A 16087-nucleotide genomic window follows, 5' to 3' on the forward strand; every position below is an offset into this window, starting at 1 on the left:
TATATTGTCCGTCTTCTTTTATTATAGCAAGAACATTTGTCACCAATAAAACATAATATACAGAACAAAATAAGAGGAATTACTATTAATAAATTATGTAACAACCTTTTTTGATGATAAACTTTCATTAAACAAATGTACACACTGAATACAATTAACATTGTACAACATTTCGAAGACAGAATTTCTGGACAGATGAGAGACACGCTTCAAGCTTCTTTTATGACTGGCCTAGCTGTCTTAAAACATAAAAACATGTTTAATACAAAGCAGATGTCACATTTCAGATTATTAAAGAAACTAAACTCACCTGCATTTTGAAGGCTTGATACAAAAACACCATTGAAATCAGCAGCATTAAAACGATTGTCCAAAACACTGTTTCTGTCGGATTCAAAACCAAGCAAAACCATCATGTGTTTCATCAAAAGTCATAATGCATATTAAATGTGATCCGAAAAGAGTCTCTCACCTGGTTCTGGGGTCCCCACAGTCAGGGCGACTTCAGTGGGTGTGTCTAGGGCGGTGTGAGAGACCCTGCATGTGACGACCGTGTCGGGAGGGTGTTCATTCGGCCGCAGAGTGAGGTAAGATGAGAGTGAATATGTCCCGTCACTGTGCTGCCGATGACTAGAGAGGGAGGATTCTTTAGAGAAAGAACCGGGCTCTTCATCAGAGGGTCGCTGGGATAACCACTCCACCTACAAGAGCGCAGGTCAGTCAGGATAACAGCAAATCAAAACAACAGGTTTGCGATTATGGCTGACCTGCACATCCAGAGGGTAATATCGATGGCATTCACAGCTGAGTTTCTTCGGCGTCTTGTCTTGAAATGTCAGTTTCTCTTCAGAGAGTGTGACACGAGGGGGCTCTGAGTATGAGATCAATGGAGAAAGATGTAAATACGCATTTCTATGTGAGCTATGCTAAGACTTATTGACCTCCCTGTTATGGGTCTATGAAAGACTCACGTGTAATGTGCACTTGGACGACCTGTTGTGTCTGAAACTCTCCAGAGCCGACAGTGCAGATGTACGTGCCTTCATCACTGACCTTTAACCTCTTAAGAGTCAGAGATGCATTACCTGCTCTCACCAACAGATCCGCTTCTGCACTCGTACCTTCTCGCTCCACTAGCACTACAAGAGCACCGCGACATTTAACACTCAGACATCTATTTCTGAAATCTCTGTTTTACACAACCGTTGAACCGTTCCCGGTAGTTATGTGAAACTCATTTACCATCGGATCCCACTTCCGCCTCCATCTCTCTCGCTTTCATGTCAAGGATTTTGCGTCCCTTCCCTCTGTGCTGTAGACGCCACTCAAGTGCCACATCCTGCCCGGGTACCGAGTCCTTCTGTCTAAAGCCACAGTCTAACAGCACATCACCTCCAATAGGAGCTACGACGGACGGGACCCGCGAGAACACCACAAATACAACTGGGTAGAGAATTTGAGAGATTGGGCAGGCAAAGGAAGGGAAAGAAAGTGAAAGAGAGAAAAACATTACAGATTTATTGCCTTATAATAATATCCAATAAAAATGTTTAATTTGGCCATACTAACACAGTAAATAGAACAGTTAAATATGCACCAGTATTTTGTCCAATAATCTGTATAGGACGATAAAAGCAACTTTCCCCCCGATGATCAATATTAATAGTCACTATATAAATGAATAACATTTAGAAAGTAAAGAAATAATCATTTAATCTGTAGAACTGATATCAGTATCGGCAGATTTCGCTCAGCTGTTGGCATTGGTGCATGGTATTGTTAAATTCTAATACAATGTATTCTATATTTTCATGATAACACATTAACTTTTGTTACTATTACATGTAGGTAAAAATGTTTTGCCCTATAGAAATCTATCTATACGTATATACACTCACCTAAAGGATTATTAGGAACACCACACTAATACTGTGTTTGACCCCCTTTCACCTTCAGAACTGCCTTAATTCTACGTGGTATTGATTCAACAAGGTGCTGAAAGCATTCTTTGGAAATGTTGTCCATATTGATAGGATATCATCTTGCAGTTGATGGAGATTTGTGGGATGCACATCCAGGGCACGAAGCCCCCGTTCCACCACATCCCAAAGATGCTCTATTGGGTTAAGATCTGGTGACGGTGGGGGCCATTTTAGTACAGTGAACTCATTGTCCTGTTCAAGAAACCAATTTGAAATGATTCAAGCTTTGTGACATGGTGCATTATCCTGCTGGAAGTAGCCATCAGAGGATGGGTACACGGTGGTCATAAAGGGATGGACATGGTAAGAAACAATGCTCAGGTAGGCCGTGGCATTTAAACGATGCCCAATTGGCACTAAGGGGCCTAAAGTGTGCCAGGAAAACATCCCCCACACCATTACACCACCACCAGCAGCCTGCACAGTGGTAAGAAGGCATGATGGATCCATGTTCTCATTCTGTTTACACCAAATTCTGACTCTACCATCTGAATGTCTCAACAGAAATCGAGACTCATCAGACCAGGCAACATTTTTCCAGTCTTCAACTGTCCAATTTTGGTGAACTCGTGCAAATTGTAGCCTCTTTTTCCTATTTGTAGTGGAGATGAGTGGTATCAGGTGGGGTCTTCTGCTGTTGTAGCCCATCTGCCTCAAGGTTGTGCGTGTTGTGGCTTCACAAATGCTTTGCTGCATACCTCGCTTGTAACGTGTGGATATTTCAGTCAAAGTTGCTCTTCTATCAGCTTGAATCAGTCGGCCCATTCTCCTCTGACCTCTAGCACCAACAAGGCATTTTCACCCACAGGACTGCCCCCATACTGGATGTTTTTCCCTTTTCACACCATTCTTTGTAAACCCTAGAAATGGTTGTGCGTGAAAATCCCAGTAACTGAGCAGATTGTGAAATACTTAGACCGGCCCGTCCGACACCAACAACCATGCAACGCTCAAAATTGCTTAAATCATCTTTCTTTCTCGTTCTGACATTCAGTTTGGAGTTCAGGAGATTGTCTTGACCAGGACCACACCCCTGAATGCATTGAAGCAACTGCCATGTGATTGGTTGATTAGATAACTGCATTAATGAGAAATTGAACAGGTGTTCCTAACAATCCTTTAGGTGAGTGTATACTATATATAAATACGTACATAATTAAAATACTATAATACTCCAATTTACTCTAATACTATAATATGGCAAATATAAAACAGAATATTGTATACACATTTACCGTCCGTCAGCAATGTTCCTGATTGGCTGAGAGGCAGATTGAGTTTACTCTGCATCAGAGGAGGGCCGTCAGATTCAGCTGTCTCACTGGGAGAGGTCTGTAGCACCAGAGTGAGGCTTAGGCCCGCCCCTTCTAGCTGAACTGAGCCAATGAAATGAGCAGATAGGGATTCTGGATCAGCACCACGAGGAACATAGCGGCTGATCTCACACACTGTATTCCCTTCATTACAGTCAGCGTGAAGAAGAGAATCCGCATCCGGGATCTGAATAGATGGCACTGGGGGTGAGAATCAGTAGAGATGTCAAAGTATGCACGCTACGCATGAATGTGCAAATACACTGTAAAGCACTCACACAACAGCTCAAAGATGAGATCATCTGCATTGGGTGTCTCGGGCGGGTTAAATGGGGTCACCAGCTCCGGTGACAGGCCTGCGTTCTCAACAAGATCCCTGAAGACGAGAGTGGACGGGGTGCGCTTGAACGTCGCGCCGCCCATCATGTCCCCCATCCCTCCACCCTCCTCGATCAGAGAGCAGGACAGAACCACATCAGCACCCTGCAGCCCTGTGACGACAGAACAATACATTCACTTCAACAGCAGGGGGCGCCACATCTCCACTCAATGCGAAAGAAAAACCGAAAGCAAAATGAGAATTCACAAATAACAGTTGCAAAAGATTGCTTGTTAAATGAAAACAGTACTTGTGCTATTATACACATGCTATTTTAACGCACTTATAGTTAATGATTTTAAACTCACCGTAAACCAACGGAAGGATGCAAACAAGGGTCGCTAACATCACCGAACACTTCCTGAACAAATAAATGTACTTGATGTCGCTTACTTTTCGGTTAACATTAGTTGTGCGAACAAAGTCGACTTAAAGTCCTCTCTAAATCATCTAAGTTACGTTATAACCCGCGACCTGAACAGTTCAATACAAGATTAAGCGCTTTCACTTTTGTTTAAAACATCCTCCTCATTGGCGGTAGCAAAATAAAAGTGTTTTACTCTAGCTTTTCACTTTTGTTTGTTCTGGTGTGCCTTAAAAACATTCATATTAAAGCTGAAACGTCGATTCCATAATGGAGATCAACCCAAGAAGCCCACACAAAAGGGAACAATTGAATTGTCACAACAGGGAATCAAATAGACTAAAATTGTATGCTTTTTGCAACAAGAGAAAATAAAGTTATTCAGATTATTTTTGGTCAATTTTCCGTTTTGAAATTCTGTTTCTTATTGAATATGAAATAATCAGATACATTAAGGCCTATTGGAGAATGAGCCTCTGCATCAGGACACAAAATAAAGTGGTCGACCCTTTTCACTGAATCTTCACCATAGTACACATTTTGGGGCCTTTTTAAACTAAACTAAGCTTCATATTGTTTATGGTAAGAACACTGACAACACTTGAACAGAAACAAAGAGGATACAAGTAACACATGAAATAGGAAAATCACTCCGGGGTTACAAACTGAAGCAAATAAACGTTTGAAGTGTACGTGTGTGTCTGCACACATTAAAATGGAATGAGTCACTCAACAATAATACAAATCAAGGAATTAATTTGAATGCAAATGAGTGAATATACTTGCGAGTTTATTCAACAGATAAAATAACGGCATACAAATATATACAAAGTATGTTTTTAAAAAAGACATCAAAACAACGACATACATCACAATCACGGCTGTATGTAAACTATACATGCATTCCACATAACACATTAGGTAAAGACTGCTTGGCATGTGCCATAAACATGCTTGTTTACGGCAGGCGACATTTGGGCCAGTTTTTGATGTTATTAAGGGTAATGATCTCCTAATGGGTAAATGTTTGGTATTATAAAGAATTGTTCATCGTGTACGCCACAAGGGGGAGACACGATATAACCAAAAGCCTATAAATGATAGTTGACTGGAATATGATGAGAGTGAAATGTGTTTTGTGTGTAGTTCATTGTCAAGTTCACGTTAAACTCTACCAGCGTCTCCATTGAAGTGCATATCCCTAGCAAATGAATTCCAAAGACATTTTCCTCCGCAAATGGCAATTTATTCAAACGGAGCGCTGCTGTGCAGAATGAGTGATGTGCTGCTTTGGGGTCCCATTTCATTCCAGAATCATAGCACATTTATATTTCGGTGAGAGTGACCCGGAAACAGTCAGCCTGGCTTTCAATGGCCAAGATGAAGGTGTCCTCGTTGCAATAGTGCTTAATAATGTTGTCGTCCATGTTGACCAGGATACTAAGAGAAAAACACGGAAGGGAAAGTATTATTAAAGATTTTTTGACAATTCTATTTCTCTTTCTTAACGACTTATTTAAATAATAATAGTAATACAATTACTTTTAAGAGAATATGTTAGACAGAAAAAAAATCTGCTCACCCCTTCGTGCTTTTCTTGTAGATTTTAGTCATCTTCTCCACAGGAACAGAATATTTCCCTGATATCTTAACAAAAGACGATTGTTGTTACCTTTATTAGACCGTACATTCAAACAGCAGTTTCATTGGAAGCTCTTTTGACAAGATTCTCTAAAAATCTGCTTATTTCACAGTATACTTACTGCCTCAAGCAAACTCTTCAGTGTTGGAGACTTTAGCATTAGTGCATCAAAAACCTCATCGGTTTCCCTCCTCACGTACAGCAGGACTGCAGAAACATCATGCATCATAATAAGCACAATAAAGAGAGGGAATGAGAACTGTCGGTTTTATTAACGTAATCCGAGTTCTGATTGGATAAGACAAATTGTACAATGACTTTACACAATCTTTCTGGGATAGCATTGTTCTGTTAGTTGATGGAAGGATGGCATTTATGATCTTAAAAATCATATTTAAAAATGGTTAAATTTGCGCCTTAACGATCACATGCAGATATTAGTTATAACATAATCTGGTCATGATATATTGTGAATATAGAGACAGCTGAGAGCAAAACACAGCCTATAGTACCCTTTTGCTGAAGTGCAATGAATGTACATGAACAAATATAACTATGTACATACCTCTCTTCTCTTCTCTGCTGTATTTGGCAGGTGGAGAACAAATATCAGCCTCTGAAGATCTAAATGTTCTTTTCATTCCCACCCTAATGAGAAACATGCCGAAAATGTATTTGATTTGTGCCTTGAGTTACTGTATACTGAACACAATGAAAATAAATACTGAAAACACTAGAGAAACCTCAGCAAACTGATCGAATGAATCAAAGTAATTTAAAGGTCCAGTGTATCAAATTTAGCAGCATCTAGTGGTGAGATAACGCTTCAAAGGTGTATAAAGACCTTGCGTAATGAAGACATAGTTATGAATATTTCATTTCATTTCTGCCAATAGATCCTTCTAAAAATGACACATTAGTCCTTTAAGGCAATTCGCAGTCACACTAACCCGTCACTCTCCTTTTCTTCAACGCCAAAACTGAACACCTGCACGAAAACAGAGAGAGAAAAAGAATTTTAGGGCTAAATACCACACGTTTACATAGTTGTCTTTCTGCTGGATGCTGGCCATGGGGTATGTTGTGCCGTCCCAGCTGCTCTTGCAGTATGTGCACAAGCATCAAAAACCTCAAAATGACATTGACAAAGTATTTTGACCATTACTAAGGTGCCACACCTAAATAAAATATGAGCATTACACACCAATGTCCGACAGTTCAGTTCTTGAGTATCTTTGCATGTGTTCTCACCTGACCGGCTCTCTGGAGGTTGGTCAAATGAACGTCAGGGATGAAAAGGACCGGCTGAGACTCTAGGTCCGACATGGTTTTGAATAGTGTAATATCTGATTTCTTCTGAGGTAATGCTGTGAAACTTCCTCTCTTACCTAACAGGGTGGAAGAACATCAAATGACTCAAAAATAAGCGGACATTCAACATATTTTTATCTGACAATAAGGCAGAACGAGGTCAACGTCGTCATGCCCGTCCAACACGTATGATTGAAAACCAGTAAAGCGAGCTTATGATAAATAATGGCAATCTAGCAATTCGTTGCATTCTTATGTATCTTTTTCATGATCACTTTGGCATTATTGAGCCGAATGATCGGGTTCTAAGATTGACAAGTGCTCACCATCATGACCGTGTCCACCAACAGCCTGACCTTTGACCTTCTTCCGGAGCTGCTTTTTCTCCTCATCACGTATTTTTCTCTCAGCTCCCTGTAAAAAACAGAAATGAGTATAATACATCAGAGGAAGCGCTTTTTGTAGAACTTTTAAATAATGCAGATCTGTTAACATATCAACTTGGATAACACAAGCACATTAAAACAGCACAAACCTTGTCACAAAAGACCTTGATTTGGGAGCAGGCTCTATGGATGGGTCTGTTACTTCGGTTGTTATAACTGTACGTGTCTATCTGGATCATAAGCGGAAGTCCTTTTACTCCCTTCTGCGAGGAGAAATCTGTGCTCAGACAGTTTGTCGTTATAAAAACCTGTAAAAACACACACACATCTTGCCTGTCAAAACATGCATTTCTTAGAAGACGGTCAGCTATGGTCAGACTGACATGTCTTATTATGACAGGAGGACCAGGAGCAATTTTTTTACTAAGCCGCTCAAGTTCACAATAACTGCTTGTTAATAGCCGCAGGTGAACCAGATGGACACATCACTACGAAAACTCAAAATATGAAGAAAATAAAACAAAAAACTGAACTCCATGTAACTACTACTACCTCCAAAGCAAATAGCAGGAACGATACTTCTCAGTAAATGCCTTTTAGGACCATTATTAAATACTTAGTAAGGTACATGTCATCCTCCCCATGTTTTTACAAAAATGTTGAGGTGTGTCTTTCCATGTTAAAATACTTCCTACTATGAAACTTGTTATACAGACTTTAACCAAAAAAGAACTAATATTACAATTGGCTTTATTTTACCAAAACAAAAGTGTAAACACCGTGAGGATATCAAAACATTGTCCTGTTATTCTGAGCATCCCGGCATGAATTTTGGAAGGGAGTTATGGGACTGGATGACGGAAAGATTGGAAAACTTAAATGTTTTGGAGTTCCAAGAAATACGTAGTATTGTTTTATGTAGCACTTATGCTTTCACACATTATTTCTGACCTTTCAGTAGGAAACACCCAGCCCTCTCCACAAAACCACATAACCTCTATTTAAGTATCTACCCCCCTGTGGTTTAATCAAATAGTAAGCAAATCTGAATTATTCCTAACTGATACCTGTCTTATGGCAATATATCAAGAGACACTGGAAAAGCGACTGTTGAAAGATGAAAGGTGCAAATCTTTCAGCCCGAGGTGAAAATAGTTTCCCACTGACGGTCTCCCCTGCCTTCATGTCTGTGCCTGTAGCTGTTGTTTCATACAGGAGATTGTTGTGAAATGTTATGAGAACCGCTTGCTTTCTCAGGATCACGTGGATCTTTTTTGACAGGAATCAGTTAGCAATGACATGCTCGTTCAAAACAAATCTTTCTACCGTGAGCTCTGTCCGTACGCACGTACATGTGGGTGCGTGTGCGCACCTGACCATTCAATGAATTAAAAGCAATCAGGGCTGAAAGTGTTACGTGTCACTATATTATCCACCACACGATCAAAACTTTATACTTTCTGGATCTTTCTAGAAAGTATTTCATTGACAATAAACTCCTTCCTTCAGTTGGACACAAATAAATCATCGTACATTAGCTTTCCTGTGACTAATATACGAGTGTTGATAGTCAATGTCATGGGTTCCATCCCAGGGGTTTGCACATAGTCAGAAACAAATGTATAGTACAATGCAATAAACGTCGCTTTGAATAAAAGTGTCTGCCAAATGCATAAATGTAAATGTAATATTAAAATTACGTTGTGATATTTTCCAATACGATGCTCAAAAACACATTTGTGAGTTTCCGTGAAAATATAATTAAGATGACTTGATGATTAATGTGATTTCAAAGATTGAATCATAGTGAAATAAATCTTCGACATCAAACTTTTCACAGAAGCTCATATTTAGAGCTTATCTATAAAAAAGGAAAGACCCCGGCGCTAAATTTGAGAATGATGGCACATCGAAATGTCAATTCTCAGCTCTTGTGACTAGTGTCATATGCATGTTTTCGACAAGGAAGCAGCAAAATTATATACTTGGTTCTGCAGGAGGGTAAAAGTCATATAGATATGCATAGGCATGAGTGTCATTGTGAGAGAATTTTCATTTTTTGTTAAACTATTCCTTTCGAAGTGATAGTTCATTCAAAGATCTGTCATTATTTACTCCCCCCTTGTCATTTCAAATCTGTGAGACTTTCTTCTGTTGAACACAAAAGATATTTGGAAGAATGTTGCTAACCGAACAGCGACGGCACCCATTCACAGGTTTTGTGTCCATAAAACAGAAGTGAATGAATGCCGGCGGTGTTCAATTAAAAATATATTTTTTGTGTTCTGCAGAAGAAAGTCATACAGGTTTGAAACGACATGAGGTTTAGTAAATCATTTTTGGTTGAACTATCACTTTAAGGCCTGCTTTGGAGTTTTCCACTGACTATAAGCTTTTGAAGTCGTCTGACGTGTCGTTTTAAAGTCTTTGAGGGCACAAATTTAAAAGACAAATATTGACCATGAGCACTGGGTGGATCTCCTCCCTTAAGTGTGCACTTAAAGAAAGCTTGTTAAGCACTGGAACTAAGAGGGCAATCCTGACAGAGAATAGGATGCTGCAGGGAAGATTTATAATCCTGGGTCTATCCCCTTTTATAACAAAATCTCACGGCTGTCTTGTACACAACATCCAGGGCAGTCACTAAGATGGTCGGTATTCCAAAAACCAGCAGAAATTGGATTTTTAATAACGAAAATGTAAAGACTAGGTCTTACCTTTGCTTCTTCATTGACATCCCAGGTGAAGGAAACAGCGTTGTAAGCGATTTCTTCAATGTTAGTGATGGTGTTAAAGCTCTCTTTATAGTCGGCTGGATGGGAAAGTGGAGAATAAAAATTATGTCATCATTTATTTACACACATGTAGTCAGAACATGTATGTGACTCTTTCTTCTGTGAAACCAAAAAGCTTGTATTTTTTGTTTTGTGTTCATACAACCATACAAGTCAATGGGGTCATTACAACAGTCACTAACATTCTTCAAAATGTCTTCTTTTCTGTTCTGCAGTGATGATAGTGAATGAAAATGATGGAATTTCTTTGGGGAGGGGGGGGGGGTGCAGGAGTGTGAACTATGCCTTTAAGTATAACGGCCTGCATTACGATCCTCTCTGGAAAAATGTATGATCAAATAAAGTGGTGCCAATGTGGAAACATTATATGAAAAGCTGAAGGCAAATCATTTGATTGCTCCGGGTCATTTAAACAGACAGCGAGATGTGTATACATCTCAGACGCACGCAGGCATTTTATTTCCCGATGTGTCTATGACATGGTGCCCGCCTGTTGTGTTAATACAACACCTTTTTTATGTATGGCGGATGTTACTCAAGCCTTCCGTTCACAAAAGAGCAAGACCCTTTCCCAAGACCCCCGCCCCCCAACAGTAAACGGTTCTATTCAAATCCTGATCTGCAGCCTCAGGCAATATGAAAAATCCCTGGATACTGTTATTCAAATCAGGACAACATCAGGATCTGCAGATCAGGTTTCTATCCTCCAAAGTCATGCCAGGACCATCTCAGCCTGCCTGCCAGCTGCCATGGAGAAGACCATCTCGGTGGTCTCCAGGTGTCAACCCCCCCTTCTTTAACCTGACCCCCATTGTTCCTGACAGAGAGTTATGATGGAGTCATTTGCCCGGAGCGTCATGCTAAAGTTGCAGACCTCTCTCCTGGGATAAACCTTAAATAAAACCAACGAGGTATCCAGACAGACGATAAAGCCCCGTAAAAATGTTTTGGGCGAGAGAAAAGCGTATTTAGCACACGAGCACAGATTAACAAAGATTAACTAGAATCGTACCTATGTCAAGGACTCTCTGCTTGGCCGTGTGCTGCCGGGTGTGCCAATAGTTCCAGTGCTTCAACTGTTCATCTCGACATTTCTCCTGTCCGAACACCACCATCACCACACTCTGAGAAAACGAGAAGGGGTTACGATGATGTGCTTGATACTGTTCCTTAATATCAACATATTTACAGCACACACAGCTCCGAGTGGTTGCCACGGCAACAGCAGAACTCACCCGCACTTTACTGATGGGATGACGAAGGCCTTTATTGGCTCCGGTCTCGCTGAGAGTGATGCCGTAGAACTGGCCCTTGTTCAGATAGATCATCGGCCCCTCGCCGGCCTTCTCACGAGCCGAGCGACTAGCTTCTATCGTGTATTGAAACAGGTCTCTGGAAAAGGAGGAAATGCTGTTACTTTGCAACTGGAAACCGAAATTTAAAAAGCACGCTTTGTCTCTCTGTCATGACAATGCAAATAGTACAGTATCAACAGTCATCCATTTTGATTGCAAAACAGATAAACATTAAATCAACATTTTTATACAGGCAGTGATGTTTTTTAAATGAAAAAAATTATATTAGCAAACTTTTATATTTGACTGTACATGCATTTGCATTGCCGATATATTCTCTGCAGAAATGCCTTTATTTGTTTCTTCTCAGACTGGAAAGCTAATCTTACTCAGATTCATATTTTAGTAAGGTTACTGTCAACAGGTGAGTAGTTGACTGAATTAGTGTTTTTCAGGTCAAAGCTATTTAAAGGGACAGTTCACCCAAAAATACTAATTCTGTGTCTACTGTTGACAATGGTAGTCAAAAGTGCCCCAGAACTGTTTGCTTTACTACATTCTTCAAAATATCTTCTTATGTGTTCAACAGAACAAAGAAATGTATAAAGCAATTTTCCTACTATAGTAGTAAATGGTGGCCAAGAACTGTTTGGTTAAAAACCTTCTTCCAGTTTGACTGGATCAGATTAATTTTACATAATTATATACAGTGCCCTCCACTATTATAGTCACCTTTGGTAAATATTAGCAAATGCGGCTTTAAAAATAAATCTTCAGTGTTTTTTAATTGATTTAAAAAATCTACAAAATTCCAACATTTCTGATGAGGTTTGAGAATTCCATTCCTCCATAAACAATTTCTCCAGAGCCTTCAAATGTTGGTGATCCCTCTCATTTCCTATAGTGTTAAGATCAGGGGACTGGGATAGCTATGGCAGGATCTTGATTTTGCGTTCAGTGACACATTTTTTGTTGATTTTGATGTTTATTTTGATGGAAGATCTAACCACGACCCATTATAATATTTCTAGCAGAGCAAGTTAGGTTTTGATTTTTATACCTGTTGGTATTTGATATAAAACATGATGCCATGTATCTGAATGAGATGTCCGGAACCTCTGGTATAAAAGTAGGTCCACAATCAGATCTGGTGGTATATTTAACTGTGGACATGGGACACTTTTTTATCCCTGTGTGCACCAAACCTATCTTGTGAAGATTTGATTTTTGAACAGTCTCCCAAACAACTGCACTTCCATCGCCACAAGTTTTCCTTTATTTTTTCTGACACGAACTTCAACTGATTTCTGCAATTCTCCATCTGTGATCTTTGAAAAGTCTTTGTCCACTCAAAATATTCTCTTTGCTGTCCATGAAGACAATATAGACACATATTCTCTTTCAGGCAGATTTGCAACATCTCCAGTCCATTAAAACGTCTTAATTAATGTCCTGATGTTGGAAATGGGAATTTTTATTGTTTCAACCATTTTCTTTTAAATCTACTTTCTATTTTGTGTAGCTCAACAATCTTTTGCTGAACTCTATTCTTTGGTTTTACCCATTGTGATGACTGGTTAAGGGGTTTGTGTTATTTAATATTATTCTCATGCGAAACAAGAAGTCATGACTGGACAACATCATGTTTCTAGTCACCTCGGTGTGCTAAGAAAATCTAAATATGAATGGAAATATACTTATATAGATATTTTACTCATAAGAATTTCTAGGAGTGCCAATAATTGTGACCAGGGTGTAAAAGAGAAAAACAAATTTCACAATGTTGAATTCCCCCCACTTCACACATTGTTTTACTTTAATGAAATGTTGGAATATTGTAGATGATTTGAATAAAAGATCAAAAGGAGAAACAATGCAGATTTCTTCACAGCCTACTTTGCTCATATTTGCCAAGGGTGCCAATAATAGTGGAGGGCACTGTAATTTATATGCATTTAGCAGACGTTTAAATTCAAACTATCTAACAGAAATTGAACCCACAACCTTTTAATTGTTGAAAGTACATTATTTGGAGTGTTGTACTTACATCCCTGGATGCTCCTGGGTGAAATCTTGGGCACCTAGTGTGGTGGGCACCCTGTATTTCTGAAAAACACAGTACATGAAAGTGTGAGTCATTGAGTAAAGAAGAAAACGTCATTACATCTTCACACTGTCCTCAAGTTATAATTCCAGAAAATATTTTTTGTCATAAAGACATTTTGAAAGCTCACCATAGTTTCTTCAGGGTATGAGTCTTCAAAGGTGCTGTCTGGAGTGCTGCATTGTTCTTCCTTCAAGTAGCCGTCATGGCTGACACTCGCAACCTCCTGCAAAGGCTGGTGGTATGACATGCGTGGATACTGAAGGTTCTGCAGTTGGTGATGGGTGGCGAATGCTTGAGCATAAACCTCAGCCTTCACAGTGGCAACGACACCCGGCTCACCCGCTGCACCGAACAGATCCTGTTTACTTTCTGCGGCGTGAGCATCAGTGTTCAGAGACAGGTTGACAGGAACTGACTTCAGGACTTGAACACGATAGTCAGGGGATTCGAGGCTATCGTGAACATTCCTATTAAATAAAAAGGCAGAAATCTATTTGTTTATTATTACCGTTTATCCGAGTTCAAGCCAAAATACAATTCTCAGAATATGTTAAACAGACCTCTTATCATGATCGTCTGGGAGTTTGGAGACTGGTAGGATCCTCTTCTCCTTAGGAACCTAAAGGACGGGATAAATTACATTCCTTAAGACGAAAGTGTTCCAAAAGACACTTTAATTTCTATGAAAAGTCTATGATTGGTGCGTTTATAGATAACATCTGACCTTATAATATTCATAAAGGAGTCCCAGGGCGGCCACGCTGTCTTCATCTCCATTGATGCTCATCATGGCTTTGGTGGCAGCAGTCAGCGGGTTCTCCAGGTAAGACTTCCAGGCTTCATCTTCACTGGTGAAGGAACGGCGTGATGGAATGGACATCTCGTTTGGGACCACCACCACCAGACGCTTACTGTGAGAGGTGGTAAGAGATATTTAAAAGCTGGGCTACTATATGGAGATCCCAAAGGTGCATACAATGAGCCAGTTATATATATATATATCTACAAGAGCTGTTTTAGCAATTATTAGTAATAAATAAAATCGCAAGATTAGATTTCTTATGGAAAAATGTTATAACCAGAGAAATTAATCAAGCAACTTGAAGTATGAGCAAGAAGACATCACAAATATAAACAACAGCCGTCAGCTCGATCATACCTCAGGGTTCATAAAGTTTACAAAGAGTCGCAGCGTACACCTGAAATTCCCAGCACTATCCTTTTACATTTTCCACACAATCGCTTTTTCTGTGGGACAATGGACTATATCCTGCTGGATATGGATACTACAGCGAGGAAGGGCTGCATGGGAGGGGCTGGACAAGGATGTTAGCTATTATAAGCCACCTGCCCTGGCCCACCGTTATACTCACTTGTGCATACTGCGCGCGCACACACACACACACACACACACACACGATGTGTATTTCTATAGTTATTCTACAAATAGCACGGTTCAACTATATGGTTACTGAAGTAAAACCATTGTTCATTTTTGTAAGGAATTGAAGGGCGTGAGTGCTGGGGTACCTCGATGCAGGTAAACACTGGAACGTGGGTTTTATTTGAACACCTGCCCCATTAGATAATGTTGTAAATTATTATTATTTTATTTTATTTTTACATAGTGTAGACGTAGCAACAATGCTCCTTTTGGAGGATGGATGACTATTTTCATTCATTTTGCTACAAACGCGTTCCAGTAGAGAAAACTCAAAGTATCTGTGGTACAAAAATACGGTTACTGTAGTATAACCATGGTTGATATACCCAAGGGGTGCATGAAGCTGTAATTCTCAAAAAGAAGCCATCGAACAAAAGCTCCAAAAGTAAGTTTCATAATGTTTCATAAGTTTCATAAAAATCGCCATGGTTTTATTATTTACAAACGGGTACAGCTCCATAGCTGTACTACAAATCGTATAGCTGAACTTACTGTATTAAATCCATGGTGATTTTCGTAAGGGCACACAGCTCAATGAAACATATCTACGTACGTAACCAACCAAAACAATCCGGTCAGATGACGTCAAATCGCGAAACGCAACAGTTTAAGAGGCTCCTGTCGCATGACGAACTTCGATATTAAACTTCGACAAAACGGCGTTAGTGTTGTCGTTATCACTTACTTCTCCTCCTGAGCCATGTGCAGCGCTGGCCTCTCGCTGAGAAACTGGACTTTCAGGTCGGTGAGGATGTAAAGAGCAGTTGGAGGAAAACTCGGACTACAGGTCAAACGACTTCTGGCATCCGACTCTCATTACAGCATCCTCCGTCTGCTCGGCACAAAGACAGCCGCCAAACATTCAGGCGAGGCGGAAGGTTGTGTTCATTCTGGCAGGTGAACTGTTTTAGCGCGACTGTTATTGTGAACGCGTAAAGGTGCGCTCTCATTACCTGAAGGAGGGGACGAGGCGGCCAATCGCAGCGCGGCCGCTTTGATCCGACTGCGCTGATTGGCTGGAGAGCAGATAGAGGCGTTACTCTACCTGCACGCTCGCGCACCTGATACA

The 16087-nt window shown here is 40.1% G+C and overlaps 2 protein-coding genes across 5 annotated transcripts; both read right to left on the reverse strand.

Moving 5' to 3' along the window:
* Position 1: 1 nt before the first annotated feature.
* tapbpl (TAP binding protein like) lies at positions 2-4195 on the reverse strand. 2 transcript variants are annotated; one of them, XM_079468677.1, is made up of 9 exons: positions 3983-4195; positions 3574-3786; positions 3218-3496; positions 1243-1443; positions 972-1139; positions 768-871; positions 473-701; positions 311-384; positions 2-235 (listed from the first exon to the last, which is right to left on the reverse strand). In XM_079468677.1, the coding sequence occupies exons 1-9, from the start codon at positions 4020-4022 to the stop codon at positions 221-223; spliced, it is 1323 nt and encodes a 440-aa protein (XP_079324803.1). In that variant the 5' UTR covers positions 4023-4195; the 3' UTR covers positions 2-220. The 2 variants fall into 2 exon arrangements, with proteins under 2 accessions (XP_079324803.1, XP_079324804.1); XM_079468678.1 differs by having other exon boundaries at positions 2-239.
* A 598-nt stretch (positions 4196-4793) lies between these two features.
* Positions 4794-15956, reverse strand: grhl2a (grainyhead-like transcription factor 2a). 3 transcript variants are annotated; one of them, XM_079468747.1, is made up of 16 exons: positions 15704-15956; positions 14299-14485; positions 14135-14193; positions 13702-14041; positions 13515-13573; positions 11408-11564; positions 11185-11296; positions 10095-10189; positions 7527-7685; positions 7318-7405; positions 6932-7068; positions 6631-6668; positions 6246-6328; positions 5802-5887; positions 5621-5685; positions 4794-5478 (listed from the first exon to the last, which is right to left on the reverse strand). In XM_079468747.1, exons 1-16 carry the CDS (start codon positions 15718-15720, stop codon positions 5364-5366), a joined length of 1797 nt encoding a protein of 598 aa, XP_079324873.1. In that variant the 5' UTR covers positions 15721-15956; the 3' UTR covers positions 4794-5363. The 3 variants fall into 3 exon arrangements, with proteins under 3 accessions (XP_079324873.1, XP_079324874.1, XP_079324875.1); XM_079468748.1 differs by having other exon boundaries at positions 15511-15720; XM_079468749.1 differs by lacking the exon at positions 15704-15956 and adding an exon at positions 14734-14824.
* Between the last annotated feature and the right edge of the window lie 131 nt (positions 15957-16087).

This window comes from Barbatula barbatula, assembly GCF_947034865.1.
Source record: "Barbatula barbatula genome assembly, chromosome: 12".
Classification (NCBI taxonomy): Eukaryota; Metazoa; Chordata; class Actinopteri; order Cypriniformes; family Nemacheilidae; genus Barbatula; species Barbatula barbatula.